Consider the following 20,049-nt stretch of genomic DNA (forward strand, 5'->3'; position numbering starts at 1 on the left):
GGGCCTGTGTTGGGCTGTTCCTGTGATGTCCCCTCTCTAGCTTCACTAGATCACAGTTTCCCTGTTGCTGGCCTCTTTTCCCTTCTGTCTGTAATCATACCAGTCTGTAATAAATGCCTAACGCTTCCTACAGCTTCACAGTGCATTACTGAGCCTATGTTTTAAATTGGCAGACTTTAACACAGTGGTAGCATGCAAAACAGATGAATGTCAATACATATTCATGCCACGGGCTAATAATGCAGCAGTGGAAACACAAGAAAGATCAACATTCCATCCAGTTCTGTGTTCTCTCCTTGACAGGAACATCTACTGAATGCTGCAGAAAAAGGTGAAAATGCCTAAATGTGTAGCTGTGTGGTATGTTTGTGTTGAGTTGGTGGGGAATTTCTTTCTCATTGCAGCTGATGATCAGCTCATGCACTGAAGCACAAAGATTGGTAGCTGATGTAAATCTTATCCTAGCTTGTATAACTGCAGGTAAAGCAGTGGAGTGTATCCATCCTTTGTGCAGTTTTTGGTCCAATTGATATAGCGTGAGGACATGAAGGAGCTTAGCTTGTTGGAACATAACACAGTTTTAGGAACAGGAAAAATTATTTTGTCCTAACAAGCCTGCTACATTTTATGTAACTTTCAGCCCACATTCTTGCAGTAAAAGTCCAGATTCCAAATTCTAAATTCATGCCTATTCTTTGCTGTGGTGGCCTCCTATGGCAATGTTTGCCATTTGTTTAGCACTCATTGAGTGAAAATGTTCTGCTTGCAGATCCTATTTTCTCTCAATCATTAAAAAGTTAGTCAAGATAATTTACTCTTATACACCTTGTTCAGAGTCTGGAGGGCCTCCCACTAGGTCACCTCCAAATCTCTGCCTACTGGAGGCATCAGAACCATACTTTTATTTCCAGATTTCAGTCTCTAACTGTTTTTCCAATAGGCACCATGAACTTCTCTCTCAGCCAGGTCTGCACATATTGGGACTCTTAGGTGAAGGCACGTGTGACTGAATACACACCTCATGCCATATTCTCTTAATGGAATATATGCTTCTCCACAGTGGCAGCTGTCTAGGGTAGAATGTGCATCATCTGTTTAAATATCTGCCTTCCGATTTATATGCAATGTGTATATGCAATAATAATTTCAGAGAAAATGCCTCACACTTTGCAACCTTAGGGTTTTTAAATTAGCAGGGAAAGTTCTTGGCCTCAAGAAGCACATTTTGCCCCCATAGAATTGAAGGACTGATTATGCCACTGCTCCCAGAAGAGAAAATTAACAACAGAATGAAAAACAAATCTCATTAGGAATTCAAGTAGCCTAGTCCTTTCTCAAGATTATCTGTTTTAGAGGAGGCATATGCGGTTTGGCTGTGGGTCTGTTTAGGTCTAGGAGTGCTTAGCTTCAGACGTAGTGCTGGCAGTTGCTTCTACCACTTTGGCACACCCAAGCTGATCTTACTTGCCTCTCACATTGAAAGCCTTGAGATGTAACTATGGAGTGCAACTGAGAATGAGATTAGTAAGGTAGAGAGCAAGGGGGGTTATTTGACAGCCCCATTTGGGGGTGGAGGAGGAGGGGAAATTGAACACTGGGAGAAGGGGGGGGGGGGGCTTGGCTGCTGTCACCAAAAGTGTAACCTAGCAACCTGAACACAATCAGGCACGAAGTAAACAGACTTTTTAACACAAGTTAGGTAATTTTGCACTTCTCCCTCCAGACCGTGGGAGCAAAGGGGACTCATTCACCAAGCTATGGTAGCCGTGTAAACAGTGAGTAGGTCCTTTATATATATGTATTTAATAACAGGTACATTTCTGGCTTTTACGGCTTTCTTTGTTCAAATACCAGAGTCCCAACTTTCCCTTTGAAACAGCAGCCCTCTGAAATGTAGGAAGCTGGGGAGAAGGAGCTTCTAGCAAGTAGCCCTGATTTATGCAAATATGTATGAACAAGCTATGTCCCAGACCACATCTGTGTGAAAAGAAATGTACACTTGCACATAAAATAGCTGGGATGGACAGGTAGGTAGCTTCCGAATTCCCAAAGTCTGAGACTTAAGTGCTGCTGCTTTTATAGCCCTCATGTTTTAGTGTCCACTCCCCCACATTACCTTGGTTATTACTGTTTGTGTTTTTCTCATCTCATACCTGAGTCTATGAGGTACTCAGTACTCTCAACTCCCATTGGCTTCAGAAGGGGTTGAGGGTGCTCAGCATTTTGCAAGGTCAGGCTAGTTTTGTTTCTTGGATCTGACTATATACATGATTAGCAGAGTCTCTGCTGGCATTATTTTATGTATTTATTTATTTGCATTGCCATTGTACCTGGAGACCCCAACCAAGATCAGAACCCCATTGTGCTAGTCGCTGTACATAAATGTAGAATGAACCAGTCTCTGCTCTGAATAGCTTACAATCTATATAAACAGATAAGATAAACAAATGATGGGAGAATATAAGTACCATTATCTTCATTTTACAGTGGAGGAATTGAAGCATAGAGAGATTAAGTGTCTTGCCCCAGGTCACACAAGAGATCTGTGGAACAGCAAGGATTTGAATCTAGCTCTGCTAAATTGCAGTCTACCTGCTTAATCACAAGACCATCCTTCCTGTGCCTTCTGGGTATACTACTATTAGGAAGGTTTCATCTGAATTAAAAATACATTTTTAGGGAGTTTTCAAAGAGTTATAGAAATGAGGGGGTGAAAAGATGTATTAGGTCATCTAATTAAAGTACAACATATACCAATCCTGTACACCTCAGCTGGGAAACCAACTATACGTATACATACCACAACTTTGATTCATACGGTAGATGCATCACAAAAGTGAAACTGCCACAAGTCTGTTTCACAAGGGGAAGAACCAGCCCCAGTTACTGGGGGGATGACTATTTTCAGAGGATTTATTTAAATGAACTTTAAATAACTCACAGTGACTTGTTAAGGTGTCATCTGTCTGATGACTGGTGAGGGCTGGCTGGACTTCTTAAGGCACCCTGTTTACATGTGACTGCATTGTTGGGGTGCTGCTGAATATGCTGAATATGTATCATAATCTCCTCCTAGTCCTGGTCACTGAGATCCACACTACAGGTTTGCAAAATACTTCTTTAAATTTCCTTTGCTCGCTGCCCCAGCTGCCTCTTCAGCACCAGCCGTTCTTTAGAATTAGCATGGGGGTGGCAAGGTGGATGGTTTGGCCTAGGTATGGCATGGACAAAATAGCTTTCAGGCAGATATTCAGGCACTGGCCTTTAAAAAGCTGTAATTTCTAAACTAAAGGAATGTTTAAGCAAATACAGATAAACTGTATGTCAATGATCTCCCCAGTGGGCTCCACTTTAGTTCCATTTGAAATGGTGAATTATGAAGCAGAAGGTAGAGGGAAATGATAGCACCTAAAGCTTCTTCTTGTGATTTGTTCTGCCCTTTATTAACACGTGTGGAGTGTTTGAAACCTATGCCCAGGGGTACTGAGCAATGAATCCCACTAATCCCTGCTAAGCACCAACCCACACCCTGGGCCTGCTGTGTGATTTAGGGATTCATTATGCAGACACAAGGTGACCAGTGTCATGTGGGTCTTTTTCACTTCCCATTGGTTCCTGAGGGAACCCATTAAAGCTCTGAGGGAGTACCTCTTTGTTTCTATTTGTAAATGCTACTTCAGGAAGCACCTGCCAACACAACGTGGTATAATAATACTTCCCCCTTATAGAACGCTTTATAAACATTCACTGATCCTCACAACACCCCTGTGAGGTAGGTATTGTTAGCCCCATTTTACAGGTGAGGAAACTGACACAAAGAGAGGTCAATGGTTTGAGTGATGTGAGAGCTCAACACCTCTCAGACCATGGTATAAGTGAATTTAGGAACTGAATGTACCTTAAATTATAGCAATTGTGAGAAGAAAGATTCGGTCTCCCCATACAATAGATGGAGAGTGTGTTCATAGGTGTGTATAGTACATGTGCATAGAATCCATGTGTCTAAATTCCCAACTGGACTGTGCAGCTACGGATGCTAGAATAATCACCAACTTTTCTGTATTGTCATAGAATCACTAAAATGGCAACAGAGATAAAGAACTTGGAACTTGTTCTTCAGCAGCTGGAGTAAGTACCCAAGTGCCATTCCCTACATTTGGAAGAAACACCTAAGCAGCAATGCCCATGAGTGAGCTGGTGGGAAAGCAGCAGCTTGTACCCACGCAAACAGTAACTGAGGCTGATGGGGCTGCTGACTAAAAATGGTCATACGGGGTGGTGATGGGTTACTCATTGCTGACAAAGAGGGAAGCCTGCTGAGCCCATCTCCATCAGGCAGAGAAAAAAAAAACATTCTGCTTGGAGTTTAGAGTATTAGCTTTCTAGCTTATAAAGCTGCACACACCAGGTGTCCTGTGCAGTGACGTAAGCAGAGCTCAAGTTACATTGTGCGGTAACAACACTGAGTGACACACCATTAAAAAGTCTGGTTTTGGTTTTCATTTTGAAACCATGGGTGAATAACTACAGAGGCAGCATCCTTTCCCAGGACTAAACCTGGGTGAATCGTTCATAACAAATAATTCACAATGAATTTCACCTTGTTTTCTGTTCCCACTTTGTTTGCAAAAAGAGAACATTTTTCTGACCTATATTTGCGGTATGAAATTATTCACTGACAGGTTTCAGAGGAACAGCCGTGTTAGTCTGTATTCGCAAAAAGAAAAGGAGTACTTGTGGCACCTTAGAGACTAACCAATTTATTTGAGCATGAGCTTTCGTGAGCTAGCTCACGAAAGCTCATGCTCAAATAAATTGGTTAGTCTCTAAGGTGCCACAAGTACTCCTTTTCATTATTCACTGAGTAATTTCTGCTGATAATCCTTGGTCTGTGGCTTGTTTATGAGCAGTTTGCTGGGGATGTTCAGTGCATTGAGAGTAAGCTGTCCAGGGCTGGATTCTCTATATTTCAGCTGGCCCTTTAACGCTGCCCTTGGGTCAAAGAAGGCATAACAGGATTACTGGGGATTCCCCTTTTGTAGGTGAATTCCAGGTTGGTATAGAGCCAAGTAGCCTGTTGTAGGCCACCTCTTCATGCCCTGCTCCAAAGATAGGGGGCACATCAGGGAGAAGAGACATGTTGGGGTAATTCTCAGACAGCAGAACGGCCATCTATGGGGCTATTATAGCTAGGGTAGGTTACAACAACCTGAGGCTGTTCTTATACTTACAGCAGGGGATGAACTGTCCCCTGGCTGCCCCCAGCCTCAGTGGGCTGCAAAGGTGTTTCTAAACCACCTTTTTCCCAATACCCCAAGTCTTGCCCATAGTACATAGATTGGACTGATTGGATGAGCACAATGCTTAGAATCAGGTTTCTGGTGCTAATACTCATACTAATGAATTCAAATTCACTTTCTACAAGAGTTGCCTGAAAACATGCCATTTCTACAAACATGCCTGTCAATCAACTTGTATTCATGTAATGCAAACACAGAAGGGCTCTCAATGAATATTCAGGCAAAATTCAGCACTCACTCAGCTCTACTCAGCAGTTAACAGCCCCCGTTTGAAATACTGCCTGGGCCTGCAAATCACTTCCAAAGAAACCTTCCCTGCACATCATTCTCCTGCTGCAACAGAGAGCATTTTGAAAACTTTGTTCCTGCCAAAGCATAGAGCACTCTGACACGCAGTGGGCTGCCATGGGGAAGTATGTGGGGAGTCCTAAAATGGTCTTTTTTTGTAGCACTTCAGAAGGATCAGCGCCGAGTTAAGATGATCATGAGGAAAAATCAGAACCCACATATTCCTAGGTCTCCTCTGGTTCTGATCTAGGAAACAGAACACTGAGCCAGACACTCAAGCAAAATATGATGATTTTTTTCTAGCTAAGAAACGCAGTGAAGCATGAGCATGATGCTACAATGGCTCCTGCTCCTCATATTAGCATTGATGCTAATAATGCTGGGAGTCATCTGGTGAAACGCCGGCTAACGATCCTCTGAGTGGAGGAGTTTTTGTCAGGCTTGAGAATGTGATCTCAGTGCTGTGGTAAAGCTGAGCTCCTAACCTTGCCTGTCTCAGCAGATGACAGATCAGGAAGCCATGACTCTGAGTCACCCGTCAAAGCTGCCAGCTGGGGCAGTTCTCAGTTGTTTTCATGGGGGTTTCCCTCAGAAGGCTCCTTTTTCTGTATGTCAACAGAAACATGGGAGTCTGTGTGGGCTTGCTTCTCAGCTTACACATTCATGTGCGCTCTTGCTGGCCTACCAGGTAACAACAAAGTGTTCCCATAAATACGGAACAGACCTGTTCAACACAGGGAGCAAACTATCCTATCAGCTTCTCTTCACTCAGGTATTTCATTCAAGCTATTTTTCCTCAGTAAATTTGTCTAGAGCATTAAGTGCATTTCAGGTGGGTATGAAATTCAGATCCAAGGTTTCCCCTTCTGTAAATGAAACATTCTAACAAAGTCTGCTCCGGTGTCAATAAGGGAGAGGATTCCCTCAGTTTGCCGCAATCCCTTGGGATGTGAAGGAAAAGAATAAGTGATAGTGGATCTCTCTGCCTGGTCAGAATGGATTTGGGGTGAAATCCCTGAGAGGAAGATAACCTGCACTGGAGTTTGATGCCTACTTGGAATGGATTCTCACTCTGCCTTTCATGAACCTGACTAGTACCTAAGATACAGACATTTTCATAAAATGTGATTGCATGCTGATACGTGGTTTTCTTCTCTTTTTCTCCAAGAACCAAGTGTATATCTGCTAAGGAGAAGATGGAGATGCTAAGGAGCCCAGTTGCTGGTCCATTCAAAGGACAAGACATCACAGCATTAGCAGGAAAACTCAAACACGTGGCTCTAAACACACCACTGCGGTTTAGTATGGAGGCCATGAGACCCCAGTCAAAGAACAACTCTCGCTTTGGCAACCTAAGCCACCATTCCTTCTTCTCACGGCACAACCCCCATCCTCACCGAGTGACCCACATCCAAGGTATGGCCTTAGGATGGGGGGGGGGGCAGGAAACAGGAGTTGAAGGCATTAATGATGTGGCCTTTCTTTGCTGAGGAGCAGAGGTCAGATGGGATGGGAGGAAACCGAAAAATTAATGTAATGCTTCAGCACAGGCCTGATTGCAGAGTACAGTGGGATATGAGGAAAGTAGCAGAACTTTGACTGCATAATGTTTCTAGAGTAAGTGTTGCCCTGGTGATTCTTCTGAGCAGCAGTTATGATCTGAGTGAGACTCCTTAGGTTGATACCATGCATGTCTTTGCTCCATCCCAGGACCTAGTTCAGACAATCAACTACTGCATCATCTGGATAAAATAATCCCAGCTGTGTATTTCCAATGTAGGAATTTATCCCATGCCTGGCTTCCTGTTTAAAGATGATATAGGCAGTAGTAATTCATCCAAACTGTGTATTCCCTAACTAAATATAGATCTATAAACAGAGGTGCTTCAGGAATCCATTCAGTATTATTGGGGCAGGGGAGGAAAATTGATCTATGTATGCCACCACAAAATTCATGCACCTACAGATTTATTATTCAGGCAGAAAGTAACTGTAAATGCTCTGTGTTATGCAAGGTGAAAGACTATTTTCTTGTGTGCTTCTTCCATTGACAGGTTTCAGAGTAGCAGCTGTGTTAGTCTGTATTCGCAAAAAGAAAAGGAGTACTAGTGGCACCTTAGAGACTAACCAATTTATTTGAGCATAAGCTTTCGTGAGCTACAGCTCACTTCATTGGCTGTAGCTCACGAAAGCTTATGCTCAAATAAATTGGTTAGTCTCTAAGGTGCCACTAGTACTCCTTTTCTTCTTCCATTGAGTTACTAACTGATATTTACCTCTTTTCATTTTCTTTTGTAGGCTTAAATGGCGCCCCCATCTGTATGGTTAATGATGCGTGGTCTGTGCTGACTCCTTTGTCACCTCATCCAATGATAAAAGGCCAGCTTTCTACTACTGTACTGAGGGTGTCAGGGGCCCAGATGCCGATTGGAGATCCACATAGTAATCTTGTCCCCAGATTAACTGTAGGTTAGTGTGCTGCTCACACACGCGAGTACGGTAGACTGCTTGATCAGGATGCCCTGTTGGGTGGCCTTTTGTCCAATTAAGTGGAATTCCTTAATTAACAAAATTAATCATGCTGTACCTGAAATGGTTCTCAAATGACTTCCCTTGTTTTGGCTTGCTACAGGACTGGAGATAGCTCAGGTCTTACATTGACAAAAGACTGAGCCTGATTATTTTTCCTGCCCCTTTGAGCTGAAGTGGTTTTGAACCAGAGAAACATAATGCCAGGTTTCAGAGACATCATGTATTGCCACACAGCACTGGTGGAAAAGCAGCTTTGCCCTGGCAGACATCTTCCTGTGGCATACAAAAGCACCATCAGCTTCTCATTTTTACAAGGGCCAGATAGCCCTGTTTGAGAACCACTTAATCACTTGCACGTATCCCAAACATGGAATTACCATGGCAATTAAGTGATGGACAGTTAGGGCAGTGGTTAGGTTAGGGCAGTGGTTCTCAACCAGGGGTACGCATACCACTGGGGGTACTCAGAGGTTTTCCTCATCTAGATATTTGCCTACTTTTACAACAGGTGACATAAAAAGCACTAGCAAAGTCAGTACAAACTAAAATTTCATACAGACAATGACTTGTTTATACTGCTCTATCTTCTACACACTGAAATGTAAGTACAATATTTATAGTCCAATTGATTTATTGTATAATTATATGGTAAAAATGAGAAAGTAAGCAATTTTTCTGTAATAGTGTGACACTTTTGTATGTTTATGTCTGATTTTCTAAGTAAGTAATTTTTAAGGGAGGTGAAATTTGGGGTATACAAGACAAATCAGACTCCTGAAAGGGATACAGTAATCTGGAAAGGTTGAGAGCCACTGGGTTAGAGGTGTCTGCTTGTCCTTTCCCATCTTTCAGAGATATCACTGTGAGCACAGTGCCCCTTTGTTCTGCGCTCCTCAGTCTCCTGAGACTCTCCAGCAGCTTTATTTTTTGGCAATATGAAGCTAGGGGTTCTCCCTTCACTTGGAGGGCATCAGACCTCAGACATGCACAATGCTTTGGTGTTGCACCAACCACCTGGTACAACAGAATCCAAGGAGGAAGCAGTGTGTCTGATTCTGAACTGCCCATCGTGAGCAATAGGCCTCTCACCAAGATTTTAGTGCTCTCGTTTTTAGCCTTCTGTACCCCCACAGCCCTGACTCTCCCTGCAGAGCCCATAGCCCACACAGGAGGCTTTAACAGTGGAAAAGAGCAGAGATTTGAGAGATTCCCCCCTCTTCATCTTCTCATCCATCTCTGCAACACCCTCCCTCCTGTACGAGCCTCTATCTCCTTCCCACATTATACCACAAAGTTTGCACTTGGATGTTTGTGTTACCTCTAGGGCTACTCATGGTGTGAAAGATGGGAACCTTCCTTTCCACTCACTCTCATACAAAAGAGTATCACTGCTTAAGATACAGTATATCCCATAATACCTTGTAATGTATCCAGTGGTTGTAGCTACCATTTATTTGCATCTCATTTCCATCCAAGCTCTGCAGGGGAACTGTTGGCCTCATGATGAGACCCATGCAAATACCTTTCCACAGTGAAAATAGGAAGTCATGGATGCCTAGGGGGAGAAATTCAAGGTGTGGTCTATGTTCAGACTTATACAGGGTTTATAAGTGCTGTAGGAACTAAGTGATGCTACTATACTGAGCTTTCTCACATGTCTCCTATCTCACAGGTGTCTTGTCCGATGCATGGAGAGAAGAACTGCGGGAACTCGCTGCCAGAGTTAGTGCTTCCTCCTCCACTGAAATGGAGCAAAAGGAAGTGGTGAGTTTTTCATACTGCAAGCATGACACTTAGGGTTGCTTTACTCTTGAGTGTCATCTAACCAACACCTGGAATAAAATAAAGAAATGGAAGGGAGGGAGCAGAAAAACCTGAAGAGAGTTTTTCATGAGGCTGCTATATCACTACTGTAGGTCATGTGGCCCAGTCTGTTGGTGACAGCATCAAGACTTGAAGGGTCATGTGGAAATCTATTTGGAAAGATCATTTTAAATTACCTACTTACTCCTAATCTAAACAAGGCAAAATGTGCAATGGAATGTGACCCATACCCAGATCTGGAGATCCCCAAATTTTGGAGGTTGACCAAAATCTGAGCTCTGATCCAAATTTTGCAGATGATTTCTTTGCTTTTATAATGTACTGGATCATAACTTCTGGATCTCTACTATCCCATTCTCTGGGGTGTTTAATATCTGGAGCCAAAATTTGTAGTTTGAGTCTTTAACAACTACACAGAGGGGACCATGCCAAAAGGAGAAGTGGGTCAACACTAGTTTTTCACCTCTTGACACATAGGCTCAAATCTACTTTAGGGTACAGATGAAATTGGTTTCCAACTCTTGTAGAGGAACATCACAAAACAATCGCACAATGGCACAATTGTTAATCTCCAGTGGAGGGAGAATCAGGATTTACAGGATGTTGCAGGTCAAAATTAAGGAGCAAAACTGTGCGAAAGATCATGGCCGGATACAGCAGAGGTGTTTTAGGTCAGGATCGAAGGACACTGGCAGTGCTGTGGGGAGCCAGAGGTAGAATACCAATACATATTACAGGTCAGGATTGAGGTGCATATATAGCACTGCGTACAGGAAGTTTACACAACCCCTACATGCACTGTATCAGCTCCAGTGAGTGCTGTCACTCACTTTCAAGAGCAACAAATTCAGCACCCTGGATTAGCATTCTTTAATACTGGGACCTGATAATCTCAGTGTTAATTTATAAATGAATATAGCTGCATAAGGATACCTATGGGTTTAGATGCAGTGTTTGGGCTTTGACCATTCAGTTGTCTGTCTCTTCTGACAGACAGCAGTACGTGGTGCACAAGTTTCAATTTTAAATAAAACACTGTTTGCAAAATCAGTGCACAGTTCACAGCTGGAGAGAAACACACCTCCCAGGTGAGCTTTTAGTACCGCACAGTAGTTTCACTTTAACTGCAGCAGGTGCATTCATATTTTTTGCAACAGCCAAGCACCTCTTTGTTCATGTGTTGATGAAGATTTCCCCTTTCGTCACAGCCTTTTTACACTCAGTCTTGTTCTAATCATTTTATCTCCTGTGCAACTCCTGTCCCACGCTCAGCCCTCTAATCAGAAAGCATGTGTGCATTTGCATTTTAACAGGCGGAAGAGCCCCAGAGAGCAACACAGTACTCAGCAGAAACTGGGCGCCTCATCCCACCTTCTTCTCGGGCAACAACCCGCCATACGCCCCACCAGTTGTGCCGGAATAATGCAAAGAACAAAGGCAAAGATGCTGCCCTGTCTTTCCAAGGCCAAGAGCTGGTAGTAAGTAGAACATAATGAGAAAGAGTAGCTACACCTGGTACTTCCTGCTGCTCACATTCTCTGTGTGACTATTTTTCCTTTAGGACTGTCGCAGGGTAGATACACTCCATCCCGTGTGCTGGGTCAGGTATGGGAAAAAAAATGTACAGCACCCTGTTGGGTCCTGTGTTCGTGACTCTGACTATAAAACATGGTACTACGGCCTAGTGGCTGGAGTCAATAAAGCAGCTCTTCCGCTCAGGACAGCGTGGCCTAATGTCCAGAGTCAATAAAGTAACCCACATCGGTGGGATTGTGTGGCCGATTGGCCTGTTGGGAGAATGGGGCGCCACTTAGGGGTGTGTGGCATCCAGGGCAGGGCAACTCGGGCCCTCTTTGCTCCTCCATGTCCCAGCCCGGGGCCTTGGTGGTGGTGGAGGGGGTGCTCACCACCAAGCCAATGGGGATCCTCCCAAAACACTCTGACTGGTTCCACAGTTCACTCACTGCAGAAAAGTCTAAGTTCCCTGGGCTGCTTCCTATCCTTTTCTCCCTCGACGAGGCTCCACTGTCCCCACGGGTCTCTGGGGTCCTCAAGTGGCCTAGCTCCTGCCAGTGCAGTCCCTTCTCCAGGCTCATCAAGCAGCCTGAGCTGTGTGTGCTGTGGCTCTGTAACTGGGACCTGTAGCAGCTCCCTACAGAGAGCCTACATCGTCCCCCTTCAGCAGCCTGTCCAAACTGAGTTGGGCTGCTTCCTTTTATACTCTGCCTCCAGGCTGAGCATGCGCAGCAGAGTCATTGGGGCAGGGCTTCCTCAGCCTGCAAAGCACAGTTAATCCTTTCAGGGCTGGTGCGAGTAGGTACACCTCGTCACAAGGACATTCTATATGTGCACATGGTGTTTTACAGAAAATCCATCACTTCCCTTAAATAGTTTGTTACAATGGATAATCACCATCACTGTTAAAACTGTGTGCCTTATTTCTAACTTGAATTGGTCTGGCTTCAACTTCTAGCGCTTGGTTCTTGTTCTGCCTTTTTCTGTTATATTAAAATGCCACTTGGTACCTGATATTTTCTCCCCATGAAGGTACTTGTACATTGTAATCAAGTCATCTCTCAATAGTCTTTTAGATAAACTAAACAGATTGAGCTCTTAAAGACATTTTCTCTAACTTTCAAATAATTTTGTGGCTCTTTTCTGCACCCCCTTGAATTTTTCCACATCTTTTTAAAAATGTGGACACCAGAACTGGATGCAGTATTCTAATATCAGTCTCACCAATGTCATATGCAGAGGTAAAAATCACTTCCCTAATCCTACTCACTAGTCCCCTGTTTATACATCCAAAGACTGTATTAGCCATTCTTTTGTTCTTAGATGTATGACTTTGCCTTTGGCTGTATGCAAACACATTTTAGTTGAATGGGTTCATCTTACCTAGTGATCCAGATTGCTCTGCATGACTGCCTTGTTGTCATCATTATTAACCACTCCACCAATCTTTGTCATCTGCAAATTATCAGCAATAATTTGATATTTACTTTGAGATCATTAATAAAAATGTTGACTGATGATAGGTTGTAGTGGGCAGGGAATAGAGAACTGATGTGTGTAAACAATGGAAAGAGAATGAATACTGCCCTTGTAGGAGTCATTTCTTCCCTCCCTCAAGGAGACAAGTTTGTTTACTAGAAGTCGGTTTGTTTTCCACAAAACAAACCGATTTGATTTGATATTGTTTTGTTTTTAAATGGTCAAGTGCCAGCAGACAGTGCCAGGTTAATTGCAGAAAGGCAGCTGAAAGGGGTACTAAGGAGAGATATTCATGAGAATCTGCAGCAGTGCCCAAGAAACATTTTGAAGTTCATCTCCTCTGCAGGCTGGGAGGAGAATGAGAAGTTCCAGTTTAGCATGTATAGCAAGTGTGACTAGGCCTGCCCCTGTTTTGCTTGCTCTAGGCACAATAGATAGAGGGAGACAAGAGATGGTAAAAAACAACACAGAACATGGAGACATGAGTTCACTCCTAACTGATAATGTACTCTTCTGAGGTGAGTTTGCGTGCCTGTATACAAGGACAACGGTCAGAAAGGAGTGAGCATGCAGTGCACCAGAAGACTCAATGTCCAAACAAATTTAGTCCAATTTAAACACCGACTCAGTGATCAGGGCCTTATCCTAGTCTTTGTTGGTGGGGGGAGATATCTACCCTTGCACACAGTAGGCTTTGATAGATCATCCTCTACTTCTTTTATTATATTTTCAAATGTGTAGGTTAGACCCTGAGCAAGGAACAGTAACTCATAAAACTGAAAAACCACACCTGTACAGTGTCTAGATAAGCAAGGTGCCTGTGTATGCATATCCTAATGACCTCCTGTTTGTCTGTGTTCCAGGTACAATCAGTGTCACTCTGACCTGATCATGCTGTCACTTTCTACTTTGCTCTTCTGCCAACAGATTTTGGAGCTGCTGTGTCAGATCCTGCAGACAGACTCTTTGTCGGCTATTCAGCAATGGCTGCTCACAGCTGGTCAGAGGGGTGAGGAGAACCTGAAACCTCAACTTGGTGCCTGAGCCAAAGGAATAGACAGCCACTTCTATTCTCAGAGTTTGGCACCCTAATTATCTCTACTTCAGCAACCACAAGTTTATTCCCAATACACACTTTACAGCCTTTCAGGTCAACCTGAGTTTGTGGAGTATACATTTTTCTGTGAGGGGAAAATTTGCTTCTGGAGGAAAGATTTCTTTGTATGGAATCTATTAGGGTTTTCTAATGACCAGGTCTGCAGTAACTGGTGAAGAACTAAGGATATGAATTTTGCTTGGTGTTCAGGGACTCAGATGCTGTGGTGATGGGATTGGAATAGAATCTGGACAGATGGATGGCGTGCATGGCTTTCTAAAAATTGTCTCTGTTAGTCTCAGTTTTTTCTTCATTCTGTCTTTCCTGCCAGTGATTGTCTTTTGGGTTTCACTGACCGTTATTGAATATGGCCCAGCATTAGTGAAAAACTTTTTCACTAAGAGGGTGATGAAACACTGGAATGCGTTACCTAGGGAGGTGGTAGAATCTCCTTCCTTAGAGGTTTTTAAGGTCAGGCTTGACAAAGCCCTGGCTGGGATGATTTAACTGGGAATTGGTCCTGCTTCGAGCAGGGGGTTGGACTAGATGACCTTCAGGGGTCCCTTCCAACCCTGATATTCTATGATTCTATGATTAGAGTAAAGGACAGTTTCTATGTAAAAGTTATAGGCCAAAATTTTCAAAATAAGGCTCCTAAATCAATTACCTGATTTCCACAGGTGCTGACCTCAATGGGGGCTTCAGGTGCTCAGTACCTATGAAAGTCAGATCACTTATTAATCTGCTTAAATATGACTTTGGAGGCCTAACTTTAGGCCTTTATGTTTGAATATTTTGCTTCTGAGTTACAGGCTGCAGCTGAAGGTAATGCTGCTGCTGCTGAATTCAGGCTTCACTATTGAGTTCCAGTATAAAAATGCAGCTGTAGGAAGATAAATATTGTTGGCCAGATTATATTAATTGTATCCATTTTAAGAGTATTTGCTCTGGGTGTGTACCAATTGAGTAAGGGAAATCCCTATTTCCACAAAAAGGGAATAGTGGGAGTAGGGTGACCAAGTGTGAAAAATCGGGACGGGGGTGGGAGGTAATAGGCTCCTATATAAGAAAAAGCCCTGAATATTGGGACTGTCCCTATAAAATCAGGACATCTAGTCACCTTAAATGGGAGCCAGAGTAGCTCTTCTGTTTAAATAACATTTAATAGATGGTATAACAGACTGTTTGAAACAGAATCATAGAATATCAGGGTTGGAAGCGACCTCAGGAGGTCATCTAGTCCAACCCCCTGCTCAAAGCAGGACCAATCCCCAATTTTTGCCCCAGATCCCTAAATGGCCCCCTCAAGGATTGAACTCACAACCCTGGGTTTAGCAGGCCAATGCTCAAACCACTGAGCTATCTTAGGTAGCACAGTAGCTTGTGACTCAACGGACCTGTATTACAGCAAGAGACCATTACACATGCCACTGTTCCAAGACCAGGGTATCACTGGAGTCCTGCTGTACTTCTGATTGATCAACTTCTCTCTGCTCTGCTTGAACGCATGCTGCATAGAGGGGGTGAAGAAAGTGACAGACTACAGGGAATAGGGAAATCATTTTATGACATTCAAATGTTTCCATATCGGAACTTTTCTCTCTCTCTCTCTCACTCACTCTCTGTTTTGTAACAGGTGAGATATTGTTTCTTCTGCTGCCTACTTGTCTTCCTCTCATTACAGAAAAGGATCTTGTTATGAGGATGTTGCAGACTGCAACAGCCAACCTACAACTGGAGCCCCAGTCCTTGAGCACAAGCATGGAGCAGAGGCTTCAGTCCCAGACTGCAATGGGCCTGTCCTCCAGAGGGCAACACTTGGGAAGCAATCATCCAATCAGGTTCTGTCATAAAAATTATTCAATAGGATGTTCACAGTGTGACAGAGAACTGAAACATTTCACTTACTGAGAGCTGGAGACATGCTGGGTACATTAGCCTGCATGTACAGCAGCAAGAGGCGAGAAAGAGACTGTTACACAGAAAGAGATTAATCAAGCAAGCAATAAAACTGATTTTGTCCACCTTCTAACTCCCCCTCTCCCCCTGCCTCACCCCCATTTAACTGGTTTAACTGAGGACCTGATCCAAAGCACATTTAAGTCAATGGCATGGTTTGCAGTCACTGCTCAATGGGGGCCCATTATTTCAGTAGCACATGCGTCAGAGATTAAGGTGAACTAGTAAAATTGTGCAGGGGCTTGGATTTCAGTCCTTCTATGTGGACTTCCAGTCAATAGCATGAGCAGAGTAACTAGAAAATAAAAATACACCTGAACACAGGAAGTGAATGGCAAAGTGACAGACTAATGCAACCCTTCATTTTCATGACTACCAGGTTTATTCAAAATTTAGAATTTTAGATTGAGAAAAATATTTAGCTTTCTCTGCATTTCTTTATAACAGATTGTCTCAGAGCCAGAAGCAAGAATCCATTCCAGAGGAAGACAAGCCAGGTAAAACTATTATATTAAATAAATACTTTGTATTTATTACATAATCCCTTCAAATCCCAGGGTCTTAAGACATTTTATAAACTTTAATTAAGCAGCAACAGACCTTTGAGCTAGGGAAGTATTTTACCCATTTTATGGATGATGCCTTAGAGAAGTGAAGTGATTTGCCAAGAGTCACACAGTGAGCAAATGGCAGAGCTAAGAATAGAAACCAAGAGGTCCTGGCTCCCAGTACAATGCTCTAACCACTTGATCAGACTTTCTGAACATTCACACTTTACTATGAGAGCAAGACTATACTACATATAGACAAATAAATGACAAATTCCTTGCAGGCTATATTTTGGTAACACAGAGTAGGAATTCAGGTAGCCTTTTTGTGGTTACCTCTGAGTGAACAGTAATGCATTCCCTGTGAAAGTTTTCAATCTGGCAGGGATTTGGGCATGGGATCAGGATAGAATTTCATCCTTAGTTTTGCGGTGAAAATTCTGTTAAGTAAATAAAAGAAGATTTTACCCAATGATACATCTGTGCCAGTAGAAATAAGTAAACTAGATTTTTAAAGCGTAAAATATGTTGCAACTTGCCATTCTCCTGAGCTACAGTTTTCAAAAAACAAAATACTGTATTCAAATCCAAATAAGCAAACCTGGCACTTCCTCCAAAGTTCAGTTGTTCCAAATCTTGGGGTTTATCAAAATGAACTCTGCTATGAGCAATTTTTGTCTGTCTTTTCTAGCTAAATAAAGTGTATTGTTATAACCAGCAAAAACAGTGGGAAACATTTTCAAAAACTCTTGAGACTTCCGAGCCTACCTCCCATTTTCAAAAGTGATTTAGGCATTTATAAGACTACATCTCTTAGATCCAGATTTTTAAAAATATTTAGATGCTTCAAGATGCAAATAAGCACCCAGTTGCAATTTTAAAAGTGGCTAAGTACCTAACTCCCATTGATTTCAATGGGAGACAGGCACCTAGTAGGATTTTCAAAAGCCCCTAGACACCTATCTACTTTTGTAGGTGCCTAAATACCTTAAAAATCTGGCCTTTGGGCACTGAAAATGTTACCCACATGGGCGAGGCATTAACTGCTCTGTGAAATTATAACTGGTGTTGACCCACATTGACCCATCCCAAATTATTTTTAATTTTTAGTGCATATGGGTACTGCAGAAGTTCTCCAGTTCCATTTATCCCAGGATGTAAAGCAGAACCAGCCAGATCCACCCAATTAACTTGGAATCTTCTCTCATTCCTGATGGAAGAGCCTCAAGAAGTGCTAGCACATTTCCTGCTATAGCTGCAGTGTTTTACTCTCATTACTCACCTAGTGAAAAAGTGTTCTGTAGAGTACATGAAAAGGCATGCAATATCCTGTATCACCTAATTCCTCTCTTCACTTTGACATTGTATGTTGAGTCGTGGCAAATTTAAACAGAATTTGTTTAATGACTGTGCCATAGACATTAAGTCATACTGTAAAATGGGTCTCTGTGAAATTCCAAAAGTCCCCATAGCTGTAGATGCTTAAAGTACTGCTTCTGCTATGATCCAGCTGGGTATTTGGTTCAATATGCAGAATCACAAAGAGAATGTGGCTGTGTTTTTCCAATGATCTCAGATGCAGGAGGTGCATGGTCCATGGGGTGGGTTGACTCGCTGCTTGAAAGATTGGCCGTTAAACATTTCAGTCCTTCCTCTCAGATCCCGTGGGTACCGCTGAGCAATTGCTCGCCATTCCAAAGGACTCAAATCAGTCCTGTCAGTGCTTTTTTAAAGCCACTGGAGGAGACAAAGCCATTCTGGGTAGTAGAGTCATCCATATGTTAGTGATTCTCAGTTCTTTGGCTCCTTTTCACTGAACACAGCTGCTGCCTCATTACTTTCCCACTATGTGCCAGGAGGTAGCAATCTGGATAAAGAAGAACTGGTTGGAATTCAATCCAAATAAGAGAGAAGTGATGTTTGTTCACAGAGGCATTTAGAGGATTAGGTGGAGACACCACCTATGGAGGGTGTATGTCTGCTTTCTGGCAAAATAGCTCACAGCTGTTTGATCTTACTGGATCCATCACTGCTGCTCTTGGCTTCTCAGGTAGCAATGGTGGCCTGCGATTCCTTTTGTCATATATGGCTGTATGATTTTTCTTCTAATGTGGACCTTAGAACAATCTTCCATCTCTTTGTCTCCGCCAGGTTAGGTTACTGAAATGTGCAGATTTCTTTGGTAATGACATCATTGCATATCAATTACTTGTATAAAGAATGTATGACTCCTAGTATTTGCCTGTGGTCCCTTTAGAAATAAACTATCTGCTTGGGTATCCAGCTGATCTCCGTGACTCCTGCCACTCTGTGATCAGTTTACAGCGTCTGGAAGAAGCAGAGCAGAGCAGAGCACAGCACAGCAGACTGTAACAGTGCTAGGGCCACCAGGGCTGGATTAACCTTTTGTGGGCCCGGCGCCAAACATATTTTTGGGCCCTAGGGTGACCAGACAGTAAATGTGAAAAATCAGGACAGGGTTCGGGGGGTAATAGGAGTAAGAAAAAGACCCCAAAAATCAGGACTGTCCCTATAAAAATCGGGGCATCTGGTCACCCTAGTGGGCCCCCATGGGGGCAAAGGAGCATGGCGTTGGGAGGTCGGCCCCCAGAGCAAGGGGCCAGCCAGGGGCAATGGGGCATAGCATGGTGGGGCTGGCCTCACTCCACCCAGCCCAGTGCAAGGGCACTGTATACAAACCGGCCAGACACACACTGGCCCACCCAGCACTGTGCTGCCAGCATGCCCCTTCCCCTCAGGGGTGGGCCCATGCCATGCCACACAGCCCCTGACTCCCTATGCCCAGCGTCCCCAAGAACTTCTATGTCCAGCAGCCCCACACACAGACCCTCCACCACAAATGCACAGCGGCCTGCACACCACCACCCCTGCCCAGCACCCCCACACACAGCCACACCACTAGTGCCCAATGCACTTCCCCACAGCCCACCACCACAACTACACAGCACCCCACTCAGAGCCCCCACTGCCCAGCATCCCAACACACAGACCTCCCCCACCGTCCCCCAAGACACCCGCCACTGGCCAGCAGCCCCACACACACCTCCAGAGACCCACTCCCTCACACCCGGCACCCTGACCACACTCACCAGCCTTGCTGGAAGGTGACAGCGTCTGCCAGGCTGAGCTGGCAGCGCGGCCAGGGCCAGTCCAGTGCCAGGGCAGGGAATCACTCCGGCCTCTCGGGAGTGGCGCGATTAGCCAGGCTAGGGTCTGCCCCCACCCTGGCCGGACTCCCTCAAGACCCACTTGCCTGGAGATAGGGTGACCATATGTCCCCGTTTGGCCGGGGCAGTTCCCTTTTTAAGCTCTGACCCAGCCATCCTGACTTTTTTGACAAAAACGGGCAGTTATCCCCATCAGCTGGCAAGAGCAAATGAACAAATGCCCAGTTTACCAAAAAAGTCTGATGCGCCCCCCCCCCCCCCCCAGCGGGGCATGGAGGACCCGGGGGGGGTGGCGACGCGAGGTGTCAGGCAGCAGGGCA

The 20,049-nt window shown here is 44.0% G+C and overlaps 1 protein-coding gene across 3 annotated transcripts; it reads left to right on the forward strand.

Annotated features, from left to right (window-relative positions):
• The first annotated feature begins 1,645 nt into the window (after positions 1 to 1,645).
• TBATA (thymus, brain and testes associated) lies at positions 1,646 to 18,829 on the forward strand. Of its 3 annotated transcripts, XM_048858915.2 has the most exons (10): positions 1,654 to 1,775; positions 4,072 to 4,128; positions 6,757 to 7,004; positions 7,887 to 8,057; positions 9,793 to 9,884; positions 11,258 to 11,422; positions 13,866 to 13,947; positions 15,719 to 15,875; positions 16,441 to 16,490; positions 17,652 to 18,829. In XM_048858915.2, exons 2-10 carry the CDS (start codon positions 4,082 to 4,084, stop codon positions 17,729 to 17,731), a joined length of 1,092 nt encoding a protein of 363 aa, XP_048714872.1. In that variant the 5' UTR covers positions 1,654 to 1,775; positions 4,072 to 4,081; the 3' UTR covers positions 17,732 to 18,829. The 3 variants fall into 3 exon arrangements, with proteins under 3 accessions (XP_048714873.1, XP_048714872.1, XP_074986997.1); XM_048858916.2 differs by lacking the exon at positions 4,072 to 4,128 and having other exon boundaries at positions 1,646 to 1,775; XM_075130896.1 differs by lacking the exons at positions 1,654 to 1,775; positions 4,072 to 4,128 and adding an exon at positions 6,272 to 6,360.
• The last annotated feature ends 1,220 nt before the right edge of the window (positions 18,830 to 20,049 follow it).

This window comes from Caretta caretta, chromosome 7, assembly GCF_965140235.1.
Source record: "Caretta caretta isolate rCarCar2 chromosome 7, rCarCar1.hap1, whole genome shotgun sequence".
Taxonomy (NCBI): domain Eukaryota; kingdom Metazoa; phylum Chordata; order Testudines; family Cheloniidae; genus Caretta; species Caretta caretta.

Bases quoted from the DNA above. Each gene is read 5' to 3' on its own strand.
- TBATA (XM_048858915.2), top strand. From the start codon at position 4,082: ATGGCAACAGAGATAAAGAACTTGGAACTTGTTCTTCAGCAGCTGGA. The intron at 8,058-9,792 runs GTTAGTGTGCTG...CCTATCTCACAG, and splicing joins TGTCCCCAGATTAACTGTAG to GTGTCTTGTCCGATGCATGG. The intron at 13,948-15,718 runs GTGAGGAGAACC...CTCTCATTACAG, and splicing joins GCTCACAGCTGGTCAGAGGG to AAAAGGATCTTGTTATGAGG.